Source organism: Lagenorhynchus albirostris, chromosome 9 (assembly GCF_949774975.1).
Source record: "Lagenorhynchus albirostris chromosome 9, mLagAlb1.1, whole genome shotgun sequence".
In the NCBI taxonomy this organism is placed as follows: Eukaryota; Metazoa; Chordata; class Mammalia; order Artiodactyla; family Delphinidae; genus Lagenorhynchus; species Lagenorhynchus albirostris.
The window spans coordinates 64,749,585-64,763,014 of NC_083103.1; the positions used below are offsets into that span (position 1 = coordinate 64,749,585).

The 13,430-nt window shown below is 42.4% G+C and overlaps 1 protein-coding gene across 5 annotated transcripts in view; it reads right to left on the bottom strand.

The window, feature by feature from the left end:
• Positions 1–1,720: 1,720 nt before the first annotated feature.
• Positions 1,721–13,430, bottom strand: part of GRM5 (glutamate metabotropic receptor 5) — a 543,349-nt gene continuing 531,639 nt past the window's right edge. For 2 of the 5 annotated variants that reach the window (XM_060157878.1, XM_060157877.1), the window contains one exon: positions 1,721–2,609. In XM_060157878.1, the coding sequence (XP_060013861.1) occupies positions 1,721–2,609 (889 nt within the window). The remainder of the gene's footprint in view (positions 2,610–13,430) is intronic. The other 3 variants (XM_060157879.1, XM_060157880.1, XM_060157881.1) reach the window with 3 other exon arrangements.

Consider the following 13,430-nt stretch of genomic DNA (forward strand, 5'->3'; position numbering starts at 1 on the left):
GGATATTGAGCTAAAGGAAAAAGGTTTTTATTTATCTTTCTCTCTGCTAAAAATATACTTCTGCCTCATAGCAAATCTTTTTCATAAGGCTATCTTTAGTATAAGGCTGGGTCAACTGAACTTTAAATTTATAGGACACCTCCTCCTTTTATTACTATCCTTATTTAAAAATCAAAAACATTTGGCACCTGAGGATAGCTGTAATGGGAGGAAGAAAGAGATGACAGTGGATGCAGGTCTTGAGCTATGAATTCTACCTGTATGAGCCTATCAAAGCACAGGTATTTCTATTATAACTTTAAATCTCTTTTCTGCAGTTTTTAAAAAGTGACAGTATGAAGTGCACAAAATTATATTAATAATTATTTTAAAAAGGAAAATATTGATAATTGCTTTGCCTCTTTTTGGAATGGCTAAGAAAGATTGTGTGGTTTATATTCTTTAAGGTTCCTCTGTTTAAGTTTTCTGTATTGCTTTGAAAAATCTACATTTGTCATAGTTCATAGCTGCCCTGTTTAAGCAGCCAAGAAAAGTTAAAATCACTGCTCACTGGCATAGCTAAATCTCTGCTACGCCGACTTGACACAGTTTAAAATTTCCAGTGTATTAAGATTGTGTTAATTTTTTGAACAGTCCCTCCAATCATGACAATGTCTTCATTGGGTCTATGGACCGTTCTTCCAGTGGTGGGACTTGAAAAGAACAGAGGAGCTCTTTGTGCATCAGGTTTTCAAAAGAAAGGAATGAAGAAGCCCAAATGCGTACTTTAAATATTTTAGCTGGCAATGCATTCATAATGAGGAGTGGCCACATTTCATGAAAGAGATAGCCAAGCTGGAGCTCAAGAATTATTATTATTATAAAGAGAATTTCCAGCTACACAACGCACCCCAGTGAGGGAATTACAAAACAGTATTCCAGAAAATATTTTTTGCTACTCCAGTATTGATTGGCAACATGGTGAAATAGTCAAGAAATCTTCCACTGGTTTTCTTAGTTAATGGAGGTGAATTGAAATAACTAGGTGGAATCCAAGATGCAGGCTTTTGGAAGAGGATGTCACAACCAAATTGGAGAGGAAAGTCTGGTAAAAGCCCTACATACATCAGCGCAGCCCTCTTCATACAGTTGTGTGTTGTGTATGGGACACACTCACGTCAAGGCCTCAGTAAATACTGGGCCCAAGTACTGCTTTCCAAGGTCTTTAAAGGAAAGAAAAAACGAAAAAAAAAAAAAAAGAGGAAGAGAAAAGTTGACGTTTTGGTCCCAGATTTTGAGTTTGTTAGAAAATGTACATTCATGTTTGGTGAATCAAAGAATCTTCTGGGAAAAGAATTAACGTAAACAAACAAAACATATTTTTTTACAGTTGCTTATTAACTATGCCTTTTCCCCTCCATTACGCTGTTTCACACTCATTGCTTCCCTAGAGCAAAGCACTTAGTATGTAACTGTTTCAACAGACTCCTTGTCAGCCCTCAAAAACAGAAGCAGTGTTTCTTAAAAGCCCATGTTTTCTAAGGCCACTAGAAGAAGATCTGCCAAAAGATTTGTAGTTGGTGTCTTCGTCGGTTGATGTTGAATAGCACTATTAATCTCTTGTTTCCATTACAGGTGTACTTGGCGTCTTCCACCTCGGGTTTTAATCAGGCGACTGTGTCTGTGGGAACACCGGAGGTCTCGGCTCCGTTTGGGAACCCAGCGTGGTTTCCAAGGACATTCACAAGGACGAGGAGCTCTGAGTGTAATCTCTTATGATAAGTGTGTCGTATTTGGGAGACGATGGGATACAGAGGGCCGACTCGGACACTGGCGAGTTGGGAGTGGTACTCCCCGAGTCCACCGAGTCTCTGAAGGGGGACGGCGGGGTGAGAGCCACCAACTCCTCCAGGTCCGGCTTGCCGGCCGCAGCCTCGGGCCCGGCCGACGGGGGCTCCCTGGCAGCGCCCCCAGCCGGCGGGGCCGCGGCCGCGGGCTGCGCGCCACCGGTGATCTCAATGGCGGGCAGCGGCTGGATCTCGGCGAACGTGGTCATGGTGGTGGGCAGCTGGATCTCTTTGGGGATCAGGTAGGACGAACAGAGCGGGGCGCCCGCGCCGGGGCCGGGAGCGGCGGTGGACAGCATCATGGAGTTGAGCTCGCTGATGTTGGCAGTGAAGCGGGTCACCACGCTGCTGATCTGCTCCATGAGCGAGCCCTGAGACGAGCTGCTGCGCGCCGCGGGCTCCGAGTGCAGCGACGGCAAGTCGTCGTCCGTGCGGCCGGCCGAGCCCGCGCGCTGGCTCAGCGTGCTGATGGGCGACGGCGAGCGCGGGCGCGCGGGCGCGGGGAAGTGCTCCTCGGCCTCCACCACGTCGTACAAAGCCTTGGGGCCGGCGTCCGGGGGCTCGGGCCCGCCTCCTCCCGCGCCTGCGCCGCCCGCGCCCGCGCCGCTGCCCGCGCCGCCCGCGCACAGGCCGCGGCTCTCCGTGCTCTTGGGGAAGGGCTTGATGACGGCAGTTTGGTTGGGGTTCTCTTTCTTGTTGATGTGGATGGACAGCCGCTGCCACAGGTGCTGCCCCCGGCTACTCTTCTCGTTCTGCGCCCACGTGACAGATTTTCCATTGGAGCTGCGGAGAGAAGAGAGACAAGAGGTGACTCCGCGAGGCCCCGGACGGGAGGGCTTCCCCGGTGGTGGGCGGCCGTGGGACTCGGACTGGGGAGGGCTTTTCTTGTTTTCTCAGGAAATAGGGCATCAAAGGACACCAGGGAAAGAGATCTTGGACGTGGCTTTTGCTTGCTTGAGTGAAAGGCTGCTTTCTTGTATCTGGTCTTCCGTTCATCATGACCACGGAAGTGTGTCAAAGGGGATATTAGTGTGGATAAAGGGCTGTGTATGGGGATTCTGCAGTAGTTCTGAGACCACTCGTGAGTGCAACAGCTGGTTAGGCTGCAGACCTAGAAGCTAGGGCTTGCAGTATTGTGGTTGTGTGCAGACGTTCCGGTGACAGGGCACGGGCTTCCCAAAGTGGGCAACCTCTGAAAGGAAACAGAACTAGGACCTCAGCTCAACCCAGTGATCAGAGGGCAGGGAAGGGGTGGGAGTCAGGGGTTACCAGGAAGTAGGTAGTGGTTCCAATTCAGTTTTTATTCTGCACGCCCATGGTTGGTGCATTTAACTAGGGATTTCTGTAAGAACTCCTGACTTTGAACATGTTTGTACTTAGTCTGGCTTATCTGGTGGAAGATACAAATTCAGTGAACACATATACTAATTTGTAATTAATTAGAACTCTTCTACTTGGTAGAAATTTCCTCACGCGTTTATTTTAAGGCCTAAAACTTGAATAACAATTCTGTGAGGGAGCATGCAGTGTTCCTGCCTTTGGCACCTAGCTTATAGTTTCGAATTAGGGTCTCGATGAGTGTTGTCTGACTGACATGGTTTCTTAGGATCTTTCTCCCTCTTCTTTTCCCCAAGTAGTCCTTTTTCATCTGTACTCTGGGAACTGAAATCTGCTCTGGTGAAGAAAGAATCTAATGCGGCTGATGCCTCAGCCTCAGAGCCTGACTGTGCCTTCCTTACCTGGAACCACAAACTATCGAGAGCCTCACCTATGGTCAGGTGATGTGCTCTGACCTTCAGGGATCTTATAGGGAGAGATCCTGGGGTGATTTCCCACAAAGGAATACAAGATCTCTGTAACTGGGGGCTCTGCTACATCCAGACAGCTCTGTTCCAGGTGCTGTGACCAAGAGATAGCCTTGGGCAGTCTCTGAACAAAGGCTTTGACCACCCAATTTTATCATCTCAGCTGGTGGCTATTAAACTTAATTGTGCATAGGACTCACCTGGGGTATTTGTCAAATACCCGGGTGAACCCCAGGAGATTCTCATTGTCCAGATTGGGTTCCACGGATCTATGCATTTTACAGGCACTCAGCCCCCTGCTCCCTAAAGTGATTCTGCAGCAGGTGTTTCACAAACTGAGAAGTTCTAACAAGAAGTTATCCTTTCTCCCTGGCTTCCCATTGCTCCCTTGGCCTCCTTGCTGGAGGGCTGACCCGCCTTTATCAGACAAGGGACTGAATTGTGTTTGGAGCCCACCTGCCTTGGGACTGCCAACTGCAACTTCGAGATTCTCTTTTGCTTGAGACGTCCACTCCCTTGATAAGGGACCACTGTTTCTGCAGCCCCTATAACAACATGCTTCCTGCCTCTTTCCCACACTGCTCCCCGTGTCTTCATCTGTCCCTTTCCACTTTGTGGTCTTCCTTTCTTTGCTCCTTGCACTGAAATCTCATTCCATTTAATATACCCAGTGTATTGCAACCTGGTGTCCTTCAGAATTCTTGAATGTGAAATGTCCTCCACCCTCACCCCTTTTCCTGCAAATAATGAACAAATTATTTCCAGGTTTGGAGGTTGCTGTGCATTCCCAGCACAGCAGAAGGGACCCTGCCAACCTGTTAACTTCCTTCCCAGAGAGTTTCAGGGTTTGTTTTTATGTTTTTTGCATTAACCTGACCTGCCACCCTTTATGTTTTCAGTGCATTACTTTTCTTTTTCCCAAGTGTCCACTAACTTCTGGAACATGGCACAGAAGAAATGGGCCAGATGATTTATGGGATTTGATTGGGAGGATGGTTGCCAACAACTCCATTTCTCTCCTACTGGCAAGATAAGAAACAGACATGTCCGGAGGGACAATTAGTTTTTCAGGTAGCTGAGGCCACTTTTGACACAAAGCATGGGCTAGAAACTAGAAGTAAAACTGGATTCATTCTGCCAAGCTCTAGGAAAGTTTTTGCTCCCAGCACAGAGAGATTTTGATGGAACATAACTTTAACAGTGACAGTCATTGGAATCACATGTAGCCGGGCTCCAAATCATGAGAGCAGATTGAAAAACCTTTGGGTTTTCAATGTGGGAGAAGGAAACTGTCCTAACCAAGCAATCTGTACAAAGTACTGCCATCTTTCCTGGCCATGTCTTTGCTCACAGCGTCACAGGGTCTGTGGCCACTTGGGAGAGAGTGCACCGGACAATCTGAATAACAATGGAAATGGACAGAGGACACACCAGAGACATGGAGTCCAAATCTGAGCACTTCATTTCATTTCTTGGGTCATGGAATATTTTTTTCTCCAAAGCAAATGGAGATTCTTAAGAAAAAACTGACCTACAAGAGACGTTAATCTGTTTATCAATAGAATGTAGTTTCTATGAAGACAGGGACCTCATCTACCTTGTTCACTGGCACGCAGCGAGATCTTAATGAGCGTTTGATGGATGAGTAGGATTCTTAAGGCAACAGGGCTGTTGTGTGGTGTATGGAAAGTGCAATGGACGAAGGATCCTAAAATCTGTATTCTAATTCTGGATCTGCCATTCTGGACGCTTGGAAAATAATAATCTCCTTAAGCCTCAGTAAAAGAAAAAGCAGATAGTATATCATTTGGTGAAGATTGTTGTGAGGAGATGAAATGAGACAATGAAAGTGAAAGGTTCTGGTAAGGAGAAGGTATCTAAGATGTTATTTTTTGCATTCTGTGTGAATACGAAGTTTCAAGAAACAAAAATAATGTATTACAGTCGGCCCTCTGCGGTTTCGCATCTGCGGATGCAACTCAAAGCAGTCAGGTCTAATGTTGGTTGAATCTGCGGATGCGAAACCTGAGGATACCGAGGACCGACTGTATTCATTGTACTATGCCGTTTATGTAAGGGATTTGAGCAGCTTGGCGTTTGGTCTCTGCTGGGGCTCCTGGAATTAATACCCAGGGGATATGAAGGGCCGACTGTACCCAAGGCTGTTTTGAGCTTTGGTTGAGGAACAGAGAATTCAGTGCAAAGTAAATATTTATGGTAAGGCCATAACATACTTCTGGTTGTTCCTTCTTACCCTGACCGATTGTACCCAGCTTTGGAGTTACAGGGTTTTTTTTCTGCGGCGTGTCTTTTCTCACCCTATGCTGTCACCTTGGGTGATCACCTCTCCTCCACTAAATTTAACATTATTCCACTTCCAAAGTTTACTTCTTCCTGATCTTTCATTGAGCTGCCTCCTCTGCCTTTTCCTTCTTTTTTACCTAAGTACTTCCTATCTTTTTTTTTTTCTTTTTTGACTTTTCCTTAATTGCTTTTTCTTGAAGGAAGCTTTCCTGACCCTGCTCCTGACTGGGTTAGATTCCCATTGTCCCTGCCGTAGGCACTGAATAACTCTTTGTTGTATGTCCATCTCATCTGCTGGATGGAGTGTTTTGAAGGCAGAGACAGAACGTTCTTCATTTCCTGTTATATCCACAATACCCAGTGCATTGCCTGCTCAATAATATTTTTTGGCTAATAATTGAGTGGATAAATGCATTCCATTTTTAAAAATTCATACTAATTACTTTTGTTAGACTTAAGTTTTAAAAATCATTCAATATTAATGAAATTCTTTTGTCTTGAGGATCCATCTACTTCTTCTATAACTCAATGTAATCATTAGTACTCAGTGTGTACTGAAAAGGATGTATGAAAAGGTATTTCATAAACTAAGTACAACAAGACAGATCTTGATATCTATCATGAAAATCACAAAGGAAGTGTTGATTTCTTTTTTGTAGTTCGTATATATCTGTTTTAGTGAAACTTCTCAGTGATGACAGTTTTTTGAGGCAGTTACCAGTAGGGGACCCAGAATATGGCTCCAAGATCTGGCCATGACTGATGTTGGGCAAGTCACTTAATACCTTTGAACCTCTTTGCTTATTGGTAAAAAACAGAAGTGAACCACCCTTTCTGACCTCACGTGATTTCTGGGAGGAACCAAAAGAGTAATATACATTAGGGTGTTTTATAAAGCATAGCACCTCTGCAAGGGGTTATTGCCATCAAACTTTCCATTCAATGGAGGTAAAATGTTGTTTATTAGTATTTAGGCTGATAATTTTTTTTTTTTTAAACATCAGGATTATACATTTGTCCTAGGGCCTGAGGTAAGAAAAAGGAACAAACTTTTCCTTACCTGTCTACAGCACTTCATCTTCCCCAGCTAATATTTTGGGCATTAGAAAAGGAGGAAGAGGAAAGAAGATTGGAGGGAGAGACAGAACCAATGGTCTGCTACATCTGGGAAGGAGGACAAACTGGCCAAACAAAAGAGAAGAAAACAACACAAAAACCTTGGTCTTTGCAGGCACCAATCAGCCCTTTTGCCATATATAATACTATGTAGTCTAGTGTTCTCATTTTTATGATGATTTGCTCTTTATTTCTGGAAAAACAAAACCCACAAAATTCAGCCTTTCAGTAAGAAAGAGGGTTAGGCTTTTTTGTTTGTTTGCTTTTTGTTTAGATTTTGGGTTTGCCAAAATGACACCTTCTCCCTTTATTCTCAGAAGTTTGTTCTCCCTCTTCTCTTCCATGTGGGACACTTAACTAACTTATTCATTTCAAGCAGGCTCCAAATGTCAGCTCAATGACCTCTCCCAATTTCTCTACTCATCCCCCAAACCTGCAGGCATTAGAGCATACTGCCATGGCGCACCGTCGTTAGGAAGCAAATGTTAGTAAAGAGAGAGTTTGACTGTCAAAAAACTCCAGGGATTTAGAATTTTTGTGTTCATTTTAAATGGCTGTTGAATGATCTGTGTGATTTTTTCCCCTCAGAACTCATTTAGGGTTTTATTAATGGCATATAAGCAATTAAGATTCTCAGAATATTTCACTGAATTAAAAAAAAAACTAGGCCCTTATCCTCCTTTTGTTACATTACATTGTTTATTAATACTTTCCTAAGTTGCATAGTTTCAGGGCATAAGAAAAATCAAATGTATCCTCTGAAAATCAAAAAATTATTTTTATGAAAAAATTATCTTCATTACTAAACCTCTCTTTTTTTGTGATTTTTGAGTTAAGGGGTAGCCAGGAGAGAGGTATAGTAAGGTTATGAGCTTCCTAATACAAAAATGTATTTAAAAAATACAAAAACCTTGTAACATCATTAGCAAATATGTCTTTGGAATGACGTCAGACAATATTAGGTCAATAAAATAATTTTATGAAGTAAGAATATTATAAGCAGAAAATTTGCAATTGCAGTTCCATTTTCTGCACATTTTCTTAAACTTTTATTTTTAATTTTAAAAAATTTTTTAACATCTTTATTGGAGTATAATTGTTTTACAGGGGTGTGTTAGTTTCTGCTTTATCTTAAACTTTTATAAATCAGTCTATTTTACTTTCAGTAATTTGTTTTGAACTACAAAATATAGAAATATAGTTTTAAAAAATACTGAGGAATCTGATATTGTTTATATTCAGGCATTCTAAATTATGTGGGAGAATTTCTTTCTGAGCCTTGCCTAAAACCTGACATCTTGATTTTGACAATTACACTGAAAAACACACCGTAATATATAAGAAAATGGCAGAATCATCTATATAAATTTACCCACTTATAGCATAAATGGATGTAAATAGCTATTCTGCTGTCAAAAACAATTTAAATGGCCAGGATGATGTATGCATTAGAGATGCACATATAGAGAAAAACACTTGGGTAATGGAAATGAAGTCAAGGACTAAATTACCTGATAGAGGCATAATAATCAAAGCAATACCACCTGTTTTCATAGTGCTTTATAAAGCACTTTTAGGAACACTGATTATCAGAGGTTGATAGGATCAAAGTGTTTATCCTCCTTCCAAAAATGAGAAAACCGAGACTCAGAATAGGTGATTTACCCAGGGTTACACAGAAAATGACAAAGCGGGGACTAATACCATGTCATGATTTTCAATTCCATTTTCCATGACAGTACCCTGTTCATATTTGTTTTTTGAAGTGAGCTCTCCTTATTCCATGGCAGAGAGCCTCAGATGTAACCTGTGATGCTATGTGTGTTTAAGTAGATAAGTTAGTAGTAATTTGATTTATATTCTCTCTTACCCTGTATTGCTTTACTTCTTTTTTTTTTTTTTTTTTTTTTTTTTTGCGGTACGCGGGCCTCTCACTGTTGTGGCCTCTCCCGTTGTGGAGCACAGGCTCTGGACGCTCAGGCTCAGCGGCCATGGCTCACGGGCCCAGCCGCTCCGTGGCACGTGGGATCCTCCCGGACCGGGGCACGAACCCGTGTCCCCTGCATTGGCAGGCGGACTCCCAACCACTGCGCAACCAGGGAAGCCCTGCTTTACTTCTTAATCTTGACACTGCAATATATTTTGCAGTCTCAAGAAAACACCCTGCATCTCTCTTTGGTTGCTACCTCAAAGAGCACAGGTTGATTGAGCACCTATATTTGTCAAGGATGATGACTGGATGCCTTTATGATGAAGGCCCTTGAAGCTTACAGCCATATACGTTAATATTATAAGGCAGTTTCAGCCTTTTTTTTTCATGTTGTGATTCAGCAGAAGACAGTTGTCCTGTGTATAGCACACTTATTTTCTCTCTGACTTATTTTGGAATACCAGTAAATGAGAGTGGTGTAATTTCAGGGATAATCTTAAATCTGCACTATTTTGAAAATTTTGGTATTTCATCTAATATTGGTAGTAAGTGATTTGTGGTACCTTTGCCAATGATTTTGATTCATCGGTGCTTTTTGATATTGCGGCTGCGAGTTACTGATGTAAGAGACTTCCCTCAAAGAGGGTATAATTGATTTCAAGAGAACATACTTACAGAAGAAGGCTAGCAATATGAATTACAGTATTCTGATAGAGGTTGTTTTCCTTTTACCTAGGACCTTGAAATGAGGACGCAGATGGCCAGGAGGAAGGATGCTAAACATGAGGTGAGTGAGAGATGGTGGAGCATGGGAACAAGCAGTCAGTTCATTGAGTTCTTAGAGGGGACGGATCACAAGGGATTCAGACCTTCACAAGAAGAAATCACTTCTAGTGGGAGGGGGTTGGCCAGGGAATGTTGCCTGCCTACAGGAGGCAGATTGCACCTAGGCCTTGAATAATTAGTAGGTTATGGCAAAATCCAAAAAGAGAGTGCTAAGAATTGCTCTCCAGGAAGGATAGCAGTGACAGAAGTCCAGGAATCCACAAAGAATTTTCCAGGAAATAACCAGTAGTCCAGTTTGACTGTGTAGGTATAGAGTAAGAAGTTAAAGCATCAGAAGGTAGAGTTTAGACTTTTTTGTCTGCTGTAAAAATTCTTCCTGGCCACCCCTGACCTACAAGAGTCTTCTTTCTTATATTGGATTGGCCAAAAAGTTCGTTCAGGTTTTCCGAAACATCGCACAGGAAAACCCGGACGAACTTTTTGGCCAACCTAATACTTTCTTTTGCTATTTTAATAACTCATTAGTAATCAGCCTTGGACTTCTTATTAGTGTCTGGAATAAATGGGTGGTCTAATATGTTAGACCAGAAAGATGCTCTGATTATTAGATGCACATGTCATCTACATGCTTGATCAATCAATAAATGAATATATCAAGAAGTACCCATCACTTTGTTATTCTTCAACTGTAAGAATTCTCTGTTGCTATTTAATATTTTATGGATTTGATCTTCTCTCTCGAGCTCAACAAAAACAGTTGAACTCAGGAACCGTATATGCCATAATCTTCTTTAAACCTTCACCACAGCTTCATCCATTGACCTTATTCCTTGTCTGGCCCCAGTCCTGGTCCTACTTCAGGAAGACGTTCAAGCTTAATTAGTATTTAAGTTAATTAGTCCTTCAGGCAATGAGGAACCAAGAAGATTTGACACAAGCAATAGTGGTACCCAGAGTAGATTTAAGAGCTTGTTTTAATAGTGCAGGGATACAGTGTAAGATGCTAACAGTTGTGGCCAAAATGAGGATGGAAAGGAACATACTGATATGAAAACCATTGTGAAAAAAAGACATTTGTCCTTGCACTTTGGGTTTTTCTTGTTGGTATTAGAGGAATTCAGAGAAAGGGTTGCTCACGGGGGAACGAAGTTTCAGGGAAGGATTTGAAAATAAAGTGGAGCTTACCGAGGCCTTAAAGCCTGGGGAATGTTAACATAACATGGATAAATAAGATCCAGTTAATACACATCTCGCATATACGGCCAAGAAACTAATGCCATGTGTTTAACCCTGTGAAACCCTTCCAACCACCCCGTGGTGGACTTTCACCTCTCTTTTAAGTAGCTGGAGCGGGAGTAGTGGCTGCATGCTTCTAAGATAATTCCCTCAGAGGACATCTCTTAGTAGGCATTTAGTCCCTAATAAAATCCTAGCGGGAGGAGAACCATTCAGCCCTATTTTAACTTACCTTTGGTCTAACAGCAGCGGAGCCCTTTTCAGAATGTTCCATGGCCAATCAGGGTGGGTTATTAAAGTGCCTGGTGGTCTAGGATTGCTGCTACTTCCCCCAAGTTCTTATAAAGAGGAAGCATCTAACGCAGGGCATGCAGGAGCGTGTGCCAAGCAGAGGCAGTTTGTTGGATCATCACCGAGTTTTCTTTCTCAAATTAAGCTATTTCTTTCGATCCATAATTCAGTAAGACTCAAAACTAAACTCCTCATACTGAGATATAAGTTCTAGGTTTAGTTGAGGTGCTTCAACTAAGATTAGAAGATTTTTTTTTTCCAAAATAGGAAATGATTTTTTTTCCCCAAAACAGGAAATGATTTTTTTCCCCCAGCCATCACTATAATGCCCAGATTGCAAGTGAGTAAAGAAAGAACAAAAGAAGACACAGCTGGGCTTCCCTGGTGGTGCAGTGGTTGAGAATCTGCCTGCCAATGCAGGGAACACGGGTTCGAGCCCTGGTCTGGGAAGATCCCACATGCCGCGGAGCAACTGGGCCCGTGAGCCACAACTACTGAGCCTGCGCTTCTGGAGCCTGTGCTCCTCAACAAGAGGCCACGATAGTGAGAGGCCCGCACACCGCGATGAAGAGTGGCCCCCGCTTGCCACAGCTAGAGAAAGCCCTTGCACAGAAACAAAGACCCAACACAGCCAAAAAAATAAAAATATACATAAATTAAAAAAAAAAAAAAAGAAGACACAGCTGTTTCGTGCCTGTGGGCTGAAGCTTCCAGGAAGACTTTGTGGAAGAATCCAGCTTGATTTAAACCTTGAATAAAACGTGGGATTGGGATTGATGGCAAAGGAGAGTCTTGGAATGATAGTAGCTCCCGTTTGAATAGAACTTTCTACTTCACAAGGTGTTTTCACCTGTATTATTATATTTGACCTTCACAACAGCTGTTTGACATAGCACTTCTGATGACGTATTTATAGGTCTGTTCCTGCACAAAACTTGGAACACTCCAAGGGCAGCCACTACATGCATCTCCTGTGTTTAATATGGTACCTGATGCAGAGTAGGTGGGCTGGGAGTGTCAAGCAAATGAAGTAAATTCTTTCACCTTGAGTGCTTGGTATAGACAGGTATTATTAACCTGTATTATAGATGCAAAAACTGAGGTTTATGGAACTTAACTAAGTTGTCTAACTCAAAAGGCAGAACAGTGCCTCAAATATGACCCTAAATCCAGATCACTGCCACCACGCAATATTGTCTCTGTGCTGAGGGCCAAGATACACACTGAACCAAAGGGCTGACAAGACATACCTTTGTGGAGCAGCAAGGGAAATGGCAACACCCAAGTTTGTGTCCATAAAATGACCTGATAATAAATTCCAAAGCTCTGTGTCAACATTCACCTGAACATTGCAGACATGACTTCCGAGGGACTGTAGGATAAGAGAATGTCCCTGGAATTTTACAGTGGTTGCTGAAAAATGATTTCTGTTTAGACAAAATATTCCTTTTGACCTTAGTTAAAGCACCTCAGCTAATGCATGTAACTTAAATCTGATGTATGAAGAGTACTCTGGTTTCGAGGCTTTGAATCCTGGTTGGACATCTACCACTAACATGCTTATTATGTATAAAAAGCTCCTCATTTAAGAAAGCAATTCTTTGGATTATTTTTGCTTATTGCATAAAATGGGCCATGCCACAGATGTGAGGCACTAAGTCAATTCCAGTTCCATTCCCTTTGGGTTGCTTCACGTGCTTCACGATGTATCTTTTCATTCCTTTCCTCCCTCCCTCCTTCCTTCCTTCCTTCCTTCCTTGTATTATGGTAAGGACACTTAAAATGAGACCTACCCTCTTAAATTTTTTAGTGTACATTACAGTATTATCACTTCACACCTGTTAGGATAACTATTAATCAAAAAACCTCACAAAGGATAACAAGTGTTGGTGAGGATGTGGAGAAATTGGAACCCTTGTGCAAAATGCAAAATGTTGCAACATCTGGGGAAAACAGTATGGAAGTTCCTTAAAAAATTGAAAACAGACTGCCACCTGATCCAGCAATCCCACTGCTGGGTATATATCCAAAAAATTGAAATCAGGATCTCAAAAGAGGTATTAGCACCCCGATGTTCATTGCTGCATTATTCATAGTAGCCTAACAACCTAAATGTCCATTGGTGGATAAATGGAT